General features: G+C 39.1%; 1 protein-coding gene across 2 annotated transcripts; it reads right to left on the bottom strand.

The window, feature by feature from the left end:
* Positions 1-490: 490 nt before the first annotated feature.
* LOC149311187 (amine sulfotransferase-like) lies at positions 491-13,541 on the bottom strand. Of its 2 annotated transcripts, none has more exons than XM_089530534.1 (6): positions 7,182-7,831; positions 5,450-5,658; positions 5,223-5,349; positions 4,013-4,107; positions 1,924-2,104; positions 491-1,347 (listed from the first exon to the last, which is right to left on the bottom strand). In XM_089530534.1, the coding sequence occupies exons 1-6, from the start codon at positions 7,243-7,245 to the stop codon at positions 1,226-1,228; spliced, it is 798 nt and encodes a 265-aa protein (XP_089386660.1). In that variant the 5' UTR covers positions 7,246-7,831; the 3' UTR covers positions 491-1,225. The 2 variants fall into 2 exon arrangements, with proteins under 2 accessions (XP_089386660.1, XP_089386659.1); XM_089530533.1 differs by lacking the exon at positions 7,182-7,831 and adding an exon at positions 13,153-13,541 and having other exon boundaries at positions 494-1,347.
* Positions 13,542-14,238: the final 697 nt, after the last annotated feature.

Genomic DNA, 14,238 nt, shown 5'->3' with positions numbered 1-14,238 from the left:
CTTTCTTGCCATCCAAAGTGCATGTCTGTCTCTGCATTCAAACACATGCCACCCATTACAGACACAAATTCGTAAACATTTGTTTTACCTTTCAATAATTCCAGTTTGTGATGATTCTATTTTTTCCACTGAAGCTTTGCAAGTTAAGTAAAATTCAAGAGTTTAAAATGGTTTATATCCAGTTGGGGACTGTAAAATCCGTTAGTTGTTTGGCTATGTGTCTCATTTAGTTATTAAGTTAAACATTCACTTAATTCTGAGATTAAGTTTATTTAGAATTTTCAATTTAGGACAATCAATTAAAAAATAAATTCAATTCAGATGCACTTTTTGTTTTGTTAGAAGACTTCAAAGTGTATTTGTCCTTTATTTGTCTTTTCATTTTGTTAGTTCTCAGGATTGTGAAATTTTAAACTCAGGAGACAGTACAGTATGTGATCAAGAGTTCTGAACATATTTAACATGAAACAATATGCAAAATGGTTGGCTTTCTTAAAACCAAATTACACATTGGGTCAAATGCATTGGCACGGGTAAATCTCCCCTTCTTGAATCAGATCTGCTGCTCACAAGGGTGATTTCTTTAAAAACTGCCCTCAGAGTGAGAGAAGAAGCAGGCACAGCGCTACCATGCCTAGCCCAGAGACAGATGAAGGTTTGTCCATCCATCCCAACGGCCGTTGCCCTGGCCTTGGAGGGAGAAAAGAGCCAGCAGACTTCAACCCCTTCCCCTCTGCCATTCCCTTCTCCTTTGGTGTCATGTGTTTTTAGATTTTAAGCCTGAGAGCAGGGAACTGTCTGATTAACAATTTGTAAGGTGCTCTGAGGGCCTTTGTGGCTGAAGAGCAGGATATAAACACTCTAAACAAAACAACATATTTACTTCTGTATCTCCATTCCTGCCAAAAATCCACTTTTGAAAGATTGTTTGCACCAAAAGTAAATGTTCACATTTTCATAGGATCTGATCCAAAACACATTTTATTAGCAGTGCAGAATATGTAAAGCAATTATCTTTGAATCTTTTCTAATTCTCAAACCATTGCAGTGCACTGTACATTGTCTCTGACCAAATGAAAAATACAAAATTTTGTACATAAAGGCATTGTGTCACTTTATCCACCAAAATTTGCAAGCTGATTTGGAAACAAGTTAGAACAAATCTGTTGCTTCACCAAATTAAAAATATGTACAAAGCAAAACAGGCAGGTTATTTCATTGTGTGTCAAAATTCACTGATATCCCAGCAGAACTTGAAGGGCAGCTTTTCCATCCTCTCCTTGAAGATACTGTCAAACCTTTCACTTTGTGCAACCGTCATCATGTTTTTCCAGTCTCCAACAGTACCTGGCATAACATTGAGAGAGAAATGGAGATGACAGTGATAGTTAGCATCCATTATCCATAAGAGGGATGGTGTAGTGGCCCAAAGGCAAAATCCTTACTGTGGAGAACTGATGCATTTTTGTGTGACACTACCTTTTGGAAGCTTGTTGGTGTGCTAATTCACTTTTTAACAGATTTCAAAGCTCCCATGCATTCTTTAACATTTGTGTAAATACTATGTTTTCAAAACCAGAAGTAAGCTTCCAGCCATTTCCTCTGTCTATCTATTTTAGCATTTTTAGCACTTCATGCACCTCCTGGGGGTTTCTGAGGCAGAAAATTGACTTAAAGTCTCACTGCAGTTGTTCAGCCCTTATTTCAGTGCTCACAAATGAAGCCATACCATACAGGTGAAAATTGCCATAATAGAGAATATAAAGTAGTTCAGTTCAGCACAATAAAATGATGTTGATCTAAGCCTGAAAAATTGAAAACATTTTTCTATCTGGCTAAAATTTGTGTGAATAGAGGTCGGCTAAGGCTACGAATTATACACACAAGCTCCACCACATAGGCTATTATTGGCCACTGACTGACCTTTGCGCAGAAAGCGTCCTTTGGTGAAATCTAGGAATTCAGAGGACACAGTTGTATAATTAGCTCTATGATCCACACTCATTTTGCCAAATGAAGCCTTATCCACAACATCATCCAACTCCTCTTCTGTCAATCTCTTGCCTAGGAAGTTGCATATTTTCAGTACAGAGCTTCTTAGATCCTAAAATGAGACAGGACTTAGCTATAACATGCATAAATCCTCTTAATTAAGGATTATTAATTTCACAGGCTAGACTGGACAGTAAGAACAATGTGATAAGAAATAAAAAAAGAAATAAAATCTTTATATGCTAGTTTGATTTTGTATACTACTCTGCTGTTACACTCCCATAGTAAGTCGAAATACCTTTAGTAGTAGCTACGTAAATGTTATTTAATGTTGCATTGTTTCAGTAACTTACAGTTTTATTTACATTGTAGTTTTACTGGTTATCTTCTCAGCCACTGGAGAGGCTTAAAATCTATCCTTGACATAAATATTTAAATGTTGGAAGAACTTTGTAACCTTACAGGTTTGGATCTATTTTCCTTTCTATTTCCACCTCTGACCCCTGCCACTCAATGTAGTATATAGATGAACATAAAGGAATCATTTCAAGAGACACTATTGATGTGGGAAAGGCCTGTTGCATTTCCTTAACAACAGATAAACAACAGTTTATTCATGACAACCAAATACAGGTTATAGCCATCAAATTACAAAAATAATTAAAACCTGTTAAAACTTTCACAGTCAATTAGCTCTATAACATACAGAGCAATATGTTTACACTAAAATTACCAAAATATTTCATACAAAAACATCACAATTTTCCATACTCTATTCAAATTAATATAATCTGTCTGCTGCAGATTCCCATGCAGGCCTTTATCCTCAAAGTCTAATCTAAGTTTAGCTGCTTTCACAGCAAATCTAGCAGTGTTAAACATAACAGCTGTATTAGTTAACAAATAAGTGATTTTCTAATTGTGCCAGACCAGAGGAATCTAGATATAAACTTGGCACATTATACCCTGACATAACCATCACTAAAAAGTCCCTAGATGGACAAGCTATATCATATTGGAGGGAAACATTATTCAATAGAAATATAGAGCTAGAGAATGAAAACATCCTAACCAAGAATCAACTGAATCAAATAAAAATGGTCAAAGATAAGCATCTCATAAATCCTGCTATATATCAGGGTGAGCGCCTTATAAGCCCTCTGAAGGAAACTAGTCCTGCTCCTGAAGCAAATCTGGATACCAGAAGGAAACTTCTGTCCTTAGGAAACTGACTTGGAGTAGATGACCATATAACTAATAACTCCTTGTCAGACATAGAATACCCAGTTGAACTATTTCAATTAATGTCCTGGAACATTTCTGGCTGGGGAAATAAGAGGAGGGACTTGGGCTTTATAGAGTACTTGTCCCAATTTCATATGTTCGGTCTATAAGAAACATGGACTCAAAAAATTGAGTTAGAAGGCTTTCAAATACTCTCAATACTAGCAAAAAAGGATCAAAAGAAAGGAAGAAGCAGAGGTGGCCTGCTTTTGGTGTGTCCACTAATCTGAATATTGAAATTCAAACAATAGAAATTGATTTTCCATATTTACAAATTATTCAACTGACCAGTTAAAAAGGGGTTAAAATGATCTGCATTAATGTGTACATTCCCCCAAAAGGCTCAAAATATTATGATTCTAATATCTGGGAGATCTTAGAGTATCAAATGGAAGAAATAAACCAACAGTTTCCTTTCTGCCCAATTATTGTAATGGGAGATTTTAATGCAAGAATAGGCGATGAATATATGATACATTTCCTTAACAGTGAAGGGCATGTCAATGGTCAATTCTTTCCCAAAGTAAGTTTTTATGGAGAAAGAGGGAATGGGGGAAGGGGAGTTATCAGTAACATTAGGTTTCAATTTGTTGGTATTTATCATCAATATAACCTCTAATTCCACTTAATGATCTCCACTTGCCTGTCCTGTCCCCCAGCCTTAGACTATCTGACAAATCTGGGTAAGTTTCCATGGCTTTTTAATACCAAGTGGACAAGCTGTGCTGTGCCTTACCTTCTTCATTTCTTCATACAGAAGGAAGAGAATATTCAGGTTGCTTCTCTGAGCAGACCAGTCTTCTATATGATCTAGCCATAAATTACCTAATACTTGTAAGAGACAGAGTAAATGTTAGAGTAGTTGAAGACAGAGTTGGGCATTATAGATTGCTTTGTGTTGTGCAGAAAAGTTCCAGTGCATCATTAGTTTCAGACAGAAGTTCTGAATGCTTCGATTTTATGTGAGGCCTGGTGCTTCAGGTAGACAGAGTAAGGAAGATGCCTCCTGAAGATGATTCTGAGGGACAGAAAATAGGGACTTGTATGTCCCTCAAATGCTTCTGTCACCATCTGAAGCCTTCCTCCTGCCTTGAAGGAAGATTGAACATCTGGTCTCACTGGCTTTCAGTCATGGCATGGAATGAGACATCATTTTCCTTAATGCCTCAGGCAGCACTATGTCATGGGTCAGGATTCCCCCCCCCCCTTTTTTTTTTTTCCTTCTGCAGTACCTCTCCTTTTAATATAATAAAAAGGCAATGTGAATATGATTTACTGATAATGAACCAGAAATACTGATAATGAACCAGAAATATATTGAGATATATCCCAAAAATTCATGTGTTCACCATACTAAAATGTATCTATCAGACTGTGTAGACCACTCCTAAGGGGTGGCCTGTAGCTGCCTCCAGCTGTGCCAGATCGGGGCTGCGGTAACCACATGCTGCAGCCCCAATCTGGCCTTTCCATGGTGCAAAAAGGAGCCATGAAAAGTGGCTCCTTTTTGCACCCTGGAAAGGGTGTGATAGCCACAGCGCAGTGGCTTTAAGGTGCTCCTTTGGCACTGCATTGTGTAAATGCAGCGCTAGAGGAGTACCATGACGCTTCATACCATGTGGAGCGGCGAGTGGCATCATGTCGCCATGGGGCTGGAGTCAGGGCATGCATTGTATGGACACCTGCCCTGACTCTGCCCCCAGGCCGGCCTTAATGGCCAATCTGCACATCCCCTGTGGTATGCTTGTGTGATTCAGCTTCCAATTCACTTCACGGTGAGAGAAATCACTCGTCACTCCACATTTCAATTTCTGGGCAAATAACAACAACAACAACAACAACAACAACAACAATATATTTGTATCCCGCCTTTCCCTGTATTGGATCGAGGCATCATATAAACGATGCAGAGGCAAAATAACTGTTCTAAATCTACTAATGCTTACCTTTACCAGTCAGAAACCTCTCCATGAGAATTTCAAAGTCTTCTACTTTTTCACTTATGGGAGAAAGTTTGGAAAAATGATAGCTTGAGACTAAGACATCCTTTGGGTTTCTGGCCACATAAATAATCTGAAGAAGCAAAGATGTTAAAAATCTCCAGTGAGTTAAAATTTTCTGATCGCTCAAATGTGGGGATGGGACTTTCTCTCAAATCCCATTCTTCTCATACCTTTGCTTTTCCCTTTCTTAACCCCTTTGGCACTAAATAATGGGGTAGATGGGTGGTAAAGAGACGAGGTGATGGGCGATTGACGTAATCTCTATTGCGGGCATTGTACTCCAGCCATGGAACTCTGTCTGGCAGGTCAGCATCTTCAGTTCCATTTCGATGACCTTCATGATAAATCAGGCTCAAAATATTCTGTGTCCATATGGTGCCTGTGTAAATATAAACAGCCTGATTTAAGGCATGTTTGAGCATTCCCCATTCAATGTAACATAAAGGAAAAGATCACCCATATTTCTCAAGGAACATATTTACATTGCAATGCTGGAAAAGAAATGAAGAAGGGACGGGAATAGAAGCACAGCCATCTGTGGCTGATTCAGATCAACAAAGGGATTTTTGTTTGGGGTTTTCTTTTTGAACATTAATTTGTTGCCATTGTCATTTCATGCCCCCAAACACAGTCAGTTACCATGATTGTTCCATTTATTTATAAAGTTACTTTCCTTTTCTCTATTTCTCCAAAGCAACCAAAAGAGTTTCTTTTTAATTATTTTTAAAAAGAAACGTTGAATATCATAAGCTGCTAGCTCTGTCAGTATAGCCACTTTCCTCACATCCAGTCCATAGTGGTGCCAAGACCCACAACACAGCCTGAGTGAGCAGCCTGAAGCATAGCAAGTGCCAGCACTTGAACCAGATAATATTCTTCCTCTGCCATCCAGGGAGGCCACACCAAGATTACTATAACAATAATTAAAAATTACCATTGCCCTGCAAAGGGTTGATGTCACCCCTCTTTATCACAGAACGTAACTGTACAGCAGACCCTTCCTATTGGTGTCTTGGCAATCTGCAGGCTTGACCACCTGCAGACTACCACATCCCATATTATTCAAAAGCACTACATGCACACAAAAACACAGAAGCATCTACGCACGTATCACCTTCATTGAATAATATGGGGTGCGGCTTTCCAGGTTTTTTGCCATCCATGGGGCCCCTTAACCTAACTCCTAGGTATAGGAAGCGTCCACAGTACTTTTGTTATTGGAAAAGAGAAATCATTATAACTTGCTTCAAATGTCTGCCTGCAGGAATGTTTGCATTTTTCTCTTTTGACTCTCAGATACAGTCAGTTATACTTCATACATCTAAATTTGTCTGTGTTTCATTTTGTAATTGTTTCAGATATGTCATGTTCTTTTTAAGCTTCTTGGAGTGTGTCTGCCATATTTTTCCATGCATCTGAGGAAATCGCAAACAAAGACAGTTGCTCATTCTATTCATGTCATCATATTAAAATCATATCCATACTAATATGGATTCTAATATATCCTTTCTCTATTATATTTAAATTTAAGATTGCAGGTCCAAATCTTCATTTCAGCCTGCAGGCACCAAGGATTTCAACCTTGGAATCTTTTCTATCACTTTTTTCTTTAAAATATATTCTTTATTATTATAAATTCTTTCTATTACCCAAATTTATTTATTGTCACTACAAGGAACAGATTTGAACTACTAAGCACAGTAGACCAGGAACCAGAAGAACTGTGGTCAGAAGCCAGGGACATAATAAAAGAAAAATGCAGACAGACACTTACAGTAGTCAAAAGGAAAGAGAAGAAACCATGGATGTCAGATAAAATGCTACAAGCAGTAAAAAAGAAGAGAAGCAAAACAAAAGGGAGACAGGATCAAACTGAGAACCATGTGTGATGAACTGACTCACAAACCAGCCAATCAGAAGCCAGAGACTCTAAGCCAATCAGGTGCTGGCTGAGGAGTTTGAACATTCCGCTTGGCAGTTGGTTTCAGTCAGTTAGGGTTTGGAATCCTGAGGGAGGAGCTGGTGTTCAGTTGGGGAACAGTAGAGTCCAAGAAGGACTGTGTTCCAGGAGTTCCTGAGGTTGTCACTTGAAAACTGACAACCCTAGATAGGACTAGTCTCTGAGGTAAACATACAGGGCATTGGTAAGAGACTAATGCAACAAGAAAAAGCACACTTTGTGATTCCTGAAGTAAACGGCAGTGGTAAATGTAAGGAATCACTAATCTGATTTGAGGGAAAGTGGAGCCTCTATGTATAGTTGAGACCTGGTTAAATAGACATGATTCCTGAGGTAAAAAATTGTGGTAACGTAGGGAATCACTAGTCTGACTTTAAATCCAAGTGGATTCTTTTAACTCAGTTGAGGCATAGTAAAATAAGAGTATTTCCTGAGGTAAAACGTTGAGGTAATTGTAAGGAAATACTATCAACAATGCCTCCTAAGAAAGTCAAGCCTCCCGCAGGGCCGGAAATGATGGAGGAGGAAGTCGGAGAAGAAATGGTGGCTAGCGTTGACACCATAATTTCTGAACCTCAAGAGAATGTAGAGATTTGGAAAATAAAAGAAAGAATTGTAATGGCCAAGATAGAAAGTGAGAGACTTTGTAGAGAAAAAGAAATTGAAATGGCCAAAATTGAAAGGGAAAAAGAGATTGAGTTAGGAAGACTGAGGGTAAGACAAGCTGAAATGGACCATCAGCTTTGGATGAGTAGTTTAGAACAGGGAATCTCTCAAACTCAGATGATGGCTGAGGTAAACAGAATACCTCAAATTCACATGGAACGGTTTCCACGATATTATAAAGGAGACAATATTGAGACCTTCTTTACTAACTTTGAGAGAACTTGTGAAGAATTAAACATAAAAGAAGAAAGGATGAGCTGTGTGAGGTCACAAATTAGTGGTGGTCTGACAGAAATTTATGCAGAAATGAGGCCAGATGAGGCCCAAAATTACAATCTGTTTAAGGACATGGTAAAACAGAGATTTGGACTAACTCCAGAGCACCACAGAAGAGAATTTTGTGCGATTAAAAGAAAAGGTGATGAAATGTATACCCATATGGGATGCAGACTGGATTATTTGTTTAAAAGTTGGATTGAGGGGTCTAAAATAACAACAAAGGATGAGTTACAAAGTCTGATAGGCTTGGAACAGTTTTATAATGTCATTCCCCAGGAATATAGGTGGTTGGTTCAGGACTGACAACCTAAAACCATATCTGAAGCGGCCAAAATAATAGATACATTGGCCTTAATCAGAGGGGATGATAGAAAAATGGCCAGGACAGAGGGAAAATCTCCAGAAAATGAAAAAAAGAAACCCCACCACTGCCACCAATTTATGTGAAAGGTCTCTGCCCACCCTTCACCTTGACACTGGCTCTTTAGACCCTGCTCCCACCTAATTTATGTGAAGAACAACCTTTCTATTGTGGCAGGACCTTGGGACTTTTGTTATCCCACCGCTGCCACCAATTTATGTGAAGGGCCCCAAGATACTCTCCTATGATGGTCCAACACCCCTTTGTTTCTAAAGATCAGTAGCGTGGTTTGATTTCAAAACACAGACCAAGTGGATATTCAAACAAGAATAAAAGTTTATTTTAAAACAGAATGGAAAAAGGTAACTATGGCGGGTTACAGACCGCCTATTTGGGATGGGCTGTACCCGCCCCTTTCCCCGGTGTATCGGGGCCTCAGTGGCCAGAATGGCAGCCGCTGAGGCCCCGATCCGCTGCTTTTCAGGCTGCTGGGAAGTGGCAAAACGCCGCTTCCCCGCAGCCTGAAAAGGGGTGTCCTTGGGGCTTCAAGCCCCAAGGACACCCCGCGGCAGTGGGGAGAAGGAGAAAGGGGCCGCTTGGCCCCTTTCTCCCTTGCTTCACTGGGTGCAGCCGTCTGAAGACTGCGCCCAGCGAAGCAAAGCGGCGCTGCAAACTAGGAAGGAGCTCCGAAACAGAGCTCCTTCCTGGTTCGTGCTAAGGGCGCCCTAGGTGCCCTGGCACGGAGCGAGGACGTCACATCCGCACCGCCCCGTATAGAGGCGGCACAGCCGTGACGTCCTCATGATGGCGGCCGTCTGGAACGGCCACCGTCATTTTTTACGTGTGGAGCGCGTATTAGAGTTAGGGAGGTGCGGAAGCACCGCACCTCCTTAACCCTAGTACACGCTCCGCGCGTACTTTCATGGTGGTCTGTAACCCGCCTTGGACATGAAGTTGTTACTGTGTCTTTCTTGGTTACATATATACAGGTTTGTTCTTAAATCCCATTTAATAACTCAGCCACACAGGCTATAATATCCCTCAGGAGGTTATGTAACCGAAACCCCTCTTTCAGAGTCTGGCTACACTGAGTCTCTCTTCTCTAGACTCCCAAACTAATACTGCCCCTCTCTGGACCTATCTGACCCTTTCTTGGTCTATGATCAACACCCCACTCTAACAAAATGCTGTTCCCTCAGGATCTCCTGGAACACAGTCCTCTCTTGGACTCTACTGTTCCCCAACTGAACACCAGCTTCATCCCTCAGGATTCCAAACCCTAACTGACTAAAACCAACTGCCAAGCGGAATCTTCAAACTCCTCAGCCAGCACCTGATTGGCTTAGAGTCTCTGGCTTCTGATTGGCTGGTTTGTGAGTCAGTTCATCACACCATGGATGCTACAGTTCAACGAATGGTGCGAATAGATAGACAATTACTACAACAATCAATTTAAATAGATAGAAGACAACAACAAAAAGGGAAGAATAAGAGACCTATTCCAAAAGATCTAGGAAATCAAAGAAAAATTCTAACCAAGGGCTGGGACATTCTGTGACAATAAAAACAGCATAATTCAAAATCAGGAAGGAATAAAGACACTGGATGAAATACACAGAAGAGCTATATAAAAGGGATAATAAAATGAAGGACATATGGATTGAAGAGTCATATGAAGATGAACCCCAAATTCTAAAAACAGAATTGTTACTGTAATTAAAATCAAATTTAATATGTCTGTTTATGTTATTAATCCTTATATGGAACTGTTTTAGGTCTTCATTATCATCTCTCCAGATATAAATTATGTCTTCTAAATATCCAGCCCAAAGACCTAGTGTGGCCAAAACATGTTGGGCTTTTTAAACACTAATAAACAGTTGACCATCTTTTAGCATGTGGAGCTTGTCTCCTCTTTATTTGCTGCTTCGCTATGTGCTTTCAGTTCCTTACCTAATCTGAGGAAGTAGACCATGTCTATGAAAGCTTATGTTATGACATCTTTTGCTCAGTTAGTCTCAAAGGTGCTACGAGATCCCTTTGCATATTCCAGGCTAACACAGCTTTGTCTCTGTATTTTGCCAGATTTTTGTTTGTTTTGTTTATAGTATTCATGCTGGCCACATGATCACAGAGTATTCTCTGGCAAGGCTGGCTCTTTGGCTTAGTAATGGAGATGAGCACCACCCCCTATGGTCAGACACGACTTGACAAGCTTGTCATTTTTACAACATTTAACTGAAGTGGCCAGGGGAAACATAGTGACAGGAGAGGATTCAAATGAAGTCTTACATGTGCATTTAAATAGATCATGACCCCCCCAAGCCCTCTACTTATGGTCCCCCACCTTTTGTACAAATCATCAAAGATTCAGGATTGTTTGATCAATGGCGCATCTTACATCATACAGAGAAAGATTTCACATTCTTCTCCATAGCTCATAAAATATACTCGAAGATTGATCACTTCTTAGTTTCTAAATCACTACTAGGAAAGGTGATCAATTCCTCAATCGAACCAATCCTTTACTCTGACCATTCCCCCTTAATCATTCATTGGATACTTGAAGTTGCATCTAATACTTCTATTTATATGTTTGTTTGTTTTTAACCCACGTTTCTCTCAAGTTGGGACCCAAGGCGTCTTACTATACACACACACACAAAAAAAAAAAACCAGCACATTAAAAACAATTAAAATAATCCACTTAAAACAGTAAAATGTTTTAAAACATACAAAATTTAAAATATACAATATTAAAATAATCTAAACCAAGCCCCCCAACCCCCTATAAAACCAGCCCTGTGTGATTTTAAAAAGCTTGCTGGAATAAATCTTAGAAATATTGGGAAAGACACACCTTTCCAATGAAGACTATTTAAAAACTCTAGAAGACATTGAAAAATGTAGAAGGATGACGGCAGATGGCATTTCTCCCCTCCAGTCAATGTCTTGCAGCAGTAATGGACTGGATGAGCGAAAACAAGCTCAAGCTGAATCCAGACAAAATGGAGGTACTTATGGTAGGGGCCCCTAAACCAGGTATCAGGTTGCAACCTCCAGTCCTAGAGGGGCTCATGCTCCCCTCGAAGGATTGTGTTTGCAGTTTGGGGGTGCTTCTTGACTTGTCGCTTCAGATGAGAAATCAGGTGAATGTGACGGTCAAGGGCACCTGCTATCAGCTTTGGCTGATACACCAGCTGCGCCCTTTCCTGGAACCGGGGGACCTTGAAACTGTAGTACACACATTGGTAACCTCAAGACTTGATTTTTGCAATGCGCTCTACATGAGGCTACCCTTGTGCCTAGTCTAGAAACTTCAACTGGTACAGAATATGGCAGCCAGAGTGATTACAGGAACAACTAGGAGTGACCATATCACTGGCTGCCTATTAGTTTCCAGGCACAGTACAAGGTGTTGGTTATTACCTTTAAAGCCCTTCATGGCCTGGGCCTAACCTATTTAAGGAATCGCCCTCTTCCGTATAATCCACCCCATTCACTCAGATCCTCTGGGAGGAAATTGTTGCAATCTGTAAAGACCAGATTGACTGCGGCCTCCCAGAGGACTTTTTCCGCGATCGCTCCCACCTTATGGAATAGCCTGCTGGACGAGATCCGTCAAATTACCAACATAGATAGCTTTAGGAAAGTTGTCAGGATGGACCTCTTCTGGCAGGCCTTTTGAGGATAGCACCCGGCCAGGTAAAGATCCCCCCACAGACATATATATGTGATGACTCTGCCCACTATTGTTCTATTGTTTTTAGATTCTAGTCTTTGTAATTTTAATCGCTAGAACTGTTTAATCCTTTTTAAGGGGGGAGATTGTATATATTGTTGTAGCATTTTAATGTTGTACATTGCTTAGATTGTTGAAACAAAAAACGGGATATAAATAAGTTTTATTTATTATTTATTACATTATTAATAATGTCTATTCAGAGAATAAATCTGACAATACATCAAAAGCATTGTTATGAAATACCTTAAAAGCATTTCTCAGCAGACTAATAATTCAGTAGGGTTCCAAACAAAAAAAGATAACAGAGGGGAGAAGATTAGAATTACTAATTCAAATTGAACAACTTTCAATCTCTCATAAACAATGCCAGAATCCCCCAAAACTCAGAATGTTATAACAAAAAAAACCCAAAAGGCTGAAATTGAAGAACTAGATTTACACAAGTAACAGACACAACTGCACTATACTAAGGCTTACTTCAATGAAAACAATAATAAAAATTCGAAATGACTAGCAAGATTGGCTAAAATGAAAGCCAATAATAGGATTATTACAGCTATGAAAAACTCTCATAACCATTACATCTCCCCAAACAAAATATCAGAAGAGTTCCCGAAGTTTTATTCTGAATGTTATGGTTGGAAAACCTCTTAAAGATATCCTCTTTAAACCGATATCCAAAAAGACATCTACCCTGCTGGTTTTACAATTTTGTACTTACATGTTATCTTTTTTATTTGGATTGTATTTTTAGGTATGGTTTGCATATCATTTAATTAAAAATTTTATTTATTTATTTATTTATTTATTTATTTATTTAAAAAGGATAATATTTTCTGAGTTTAAAAAGTTCCAGTTCTACCTGATTTGGGGTAAGTGACCAGAAATACGTCACTGTCTCTGATTTCAAAGTCCTCCAGTGAATCAATGTATTCCGGTGTAATCAGACCTGGGATAAAATAGGATCCCCTGTGCTTGAACAAGTACTTGTCTGATGGCTCCATTCCTAGTGCTGCTGAGAGGACAATACAATGAAGACCAAGAGTTCCTCCAACTAGTTGGGTGGAATAAGAAAAAATAAAGCAGTATAAGAAAGGTGATTTTTTAAAAAATTCAACTTTTTCATGAAATTTACACACTTTCCCATTCTCCAGAGATCAAAAACACCAAAAACATTGTGGGAAGGAAGGACATTCCCAGCTCAGGATTGAAAAACCTTTTGCATTGCTGAAAATACCATGAATTTCTGAAACGTGCTGACTCCCTACTAATAAATTTAGCTTCATTAAAACATTCCAAACCATCTTTTTTATGCTAAACATGTTAGGTCATGATTCACTTGTTACAACTAATTAACAGCTATTCACACTAGAGTAGGGCTCTTGAATCAATGGAACTTACATAAGTGTTGTTTAGCAAGTTCCATTGATGCATTGAGCCCAATCTAGGTAGAAGCAGCATTTTGATTTATGCCACAGATCCTTAAATCAGTGGTAAAATCTTGCCAATACAAATAAAGCATCATTGTCCTGTATTGCTACGTACTTTATATGTATTAGCCTACTAGCCCCACCACCTTTCCCTTCTCCTTTTATGTCATGTCTTTTTAGATTGTAAGCCTGAGGGCAGGGAACTGTCTAATTAAAAAGATTGTATGTACAGCGCTGTGTAAATTTACAGCACTTTATAAATAAAGGTTAATAATAATAATAATAATAATAATAATAATGTCCCTGATAAATAATCACCTATAACAAAATTTCTCTCTTCTGCCTACAAGGTAAAGAAAGCTACTATATATAATAGTCTGTAATTCAATCTCATGTATAAATTGAAGGCAGGTTTTTTTTGGGGGGGGGAGGGGGGTATATGAATCTTACTATTACCATGTTTTAGTATCTGAAATCATACCCAATAAAAATAATTTTGCATCAAACTTAACTTACCA

Source organism: Sceloporus occidentalis, unplaced genomic scaffold (assembly GCF_023333645.1).
Source record: "Sceloporus occidentalis isolate IW3139 unplaced genomic scaffold, rSceOcc1.0.p SCAF_6, whole genome shotgun sequence".
In the NCBI taxonomy this organism is placed as follows: domain Eukaryota; kingdom Metazoa; phylum Chordata; class Lepidosauria; order Squamata; family Phrynosomatidae; genus Sceloporus; species Sceloporus occidentalis.
The sequence above is the reverse complement of the archived record's forward strand: the minus strand, read 5'-3'. Positions and strand labels throughout refer to the sequence as shown.